This window comes from Condylura cristata, unplaced genomic scaffold, assembly GCF_000260355.1.
Source record: "Condylura cristata isolate star-nosed mole 26May11 unplaced genomic scaffold, ConCri1.0 scaffold00011, whole genome shotgun sequence".
NCBI lineage: Eukaryota > Metazoa > Chordata > Mammalia > Eulipotyphla > Talpidae > Condylura > Condylura cristata.
In genome coordinates, this window is record NW_004567112.1 from 27,732,461 (window position 1) to 27,734,132 (window position 1,672).

A 1,672-nucleotide genomic window follows, 5' to 3' on the forward strand; every position below is an offset into this window, starting at 1 on the left:
GCCTGTTCTGCTCCCCGCTCTGTCTCTGGTGAAGCCTCTCACCGCCCCTGAGCCTCTGGCCTGTACCCCAGTTCTGTACAAATAAATAAATAAATCTTTAAAAAAAATAACAAAATGCTTATATGCAATATAATCTCTGGATGAAAGTTCCTAAAACTTGCCAGTGGATTAAGATATGGGATGAAGAAACCAGTAAAGGGTCTGAATACCCCAAATAATTCTAAAGCCCAAAATGTAGCTCAGACCTCTTTTATGATTTATATATCTGTATCTACCTCTCTGAACTTCAAATTCAATATAATCAGCATTTACCCATTGTTACTTATCTCAGTAAATAATAATTCTAGTCAAGTTATCAATGATCTGTAATATAACTTTAATCTCCCTTCACCTGCCATTTAATCATTAATTTTGCCAATTCAGCTTCCAACCACTCTATCTGTTCATTGCCACTTCTTATACTTTCATCAAACAACCATCATCTCTCTCCTAAACAAAGCTTCTTTACTCCACTCTGCACCTAGTTTCATTCTAATCCACTCTCCAATGTACAATTAAACTTGCTTTAATGAACATAATTTGACAAAAGTGGGGTGTCTGAACCATTCAAGAGAATAACTTCCACCTAGCAATATCTTGGTTTGCTTGCTCTGGGGGAAAGAACTATCGTTTTGAGAGAAGATTCAGGCAGCCTCTACCCACATGAGGAGGAATTCAAATTCAATATGAGTACATCACCTTGGAAGTGGACCCTCTAACCCCAGTCAAGCCTTCAGATCTGACTGCAGCCTAAGAGAGGCCCCTGGATGCCTTACCTATAGTATATTTTCTTCACAGTAAATGGCAGGCAGCTAAAACACTCTTTGTAGATCTTGTTCTCATCTGTTTCTAGTTCCAATCCACATTTTGCACAGCCAATGTATATAATGTCGGAAAGAGAAGCGTAAATACTCTTCAGAGAACTGTGAGCATTCAGAACTATCTTCTGAGTGGATGTAGCAAAGAAAACTAGCTCTAAAATCTGGGCTTTGATTAGAATTATTCCTATAAAAGACAAACAATGCTTTAAATTATAAAGATAAAAGTATAAATTTAATTTGCAAACATGTTAATGATATGGTTGATTTACAGTTACTTATAGTAAAGAATACACTCAAGGTCTTGTTCTTGTTCACTCCTTCCCTAGACACACTCACTCATGGCCTCAGTATTTACGCATGAATGTAAGGGGTGAGTTGCCTGAAACTGAGAGTGAATATTTATTTGACTAAGTGATGTAATAAAAATTTGACAGTATAAAATTTTTAAGTTTTCTCATCTGTATTTATCTTCCAGAAATATTAATCTAAATTACTGTTAGAATTAATAAATGTAGAACTGAATATAGGGTTTCTTTGAGAAATTCTGTATGCAACTAAAAGTTGAGAGGTAGTGTTTTCATTTTCTATTCGTATTCTCCTCAGTTTAGCTGTATCAAACTATAATCATAGTTTGATATACACACATATATTGCTTGGAATACATGTGTGTGTATATATATACCTATAATATACATTCTTAGAAAGGTAAAAAATTTTAATCTGGCAATTGGCCATGGTAGAGAAGGAACTGAATTTATGCTCCCACCTTCTGCTATAAAAAAATAGACTTTGGGGCCCTCCCTGGTGGCGCA

At 35.5% G+C, this 1,672-nt stretch overlaps 1 protein-coding gene across 11 annotated transcripts in view; it reads right to left on the minus strand.

The window, feature by feature from the left end:
* Positions 1–1,672, minus strand: part of FAM35A (family with sequence similarity 35, member A) — a 61,771-nt gene that overhangs the window by 3,861 nt on the left and 56,238 nt on the right. For 10 of the 11 annotated variants that reach the window (XM_012723932.1, XM_012723931.1, XM_012723930.1 and 7 more), the window contains one exon: positions 816–1,044. The exons of the other annotated variant lie outside the window; for it this stretch is intronic. In XM_012723932.1, the coding sequence (XP_012579386.1) occupies positions 816–1,044 (229 nt within the window). The remainder of the gene's footprint in view (positions 1–815; positions 1,045–1,672) is intronic. 11 annotated transcript variants of the gene reach the window in all.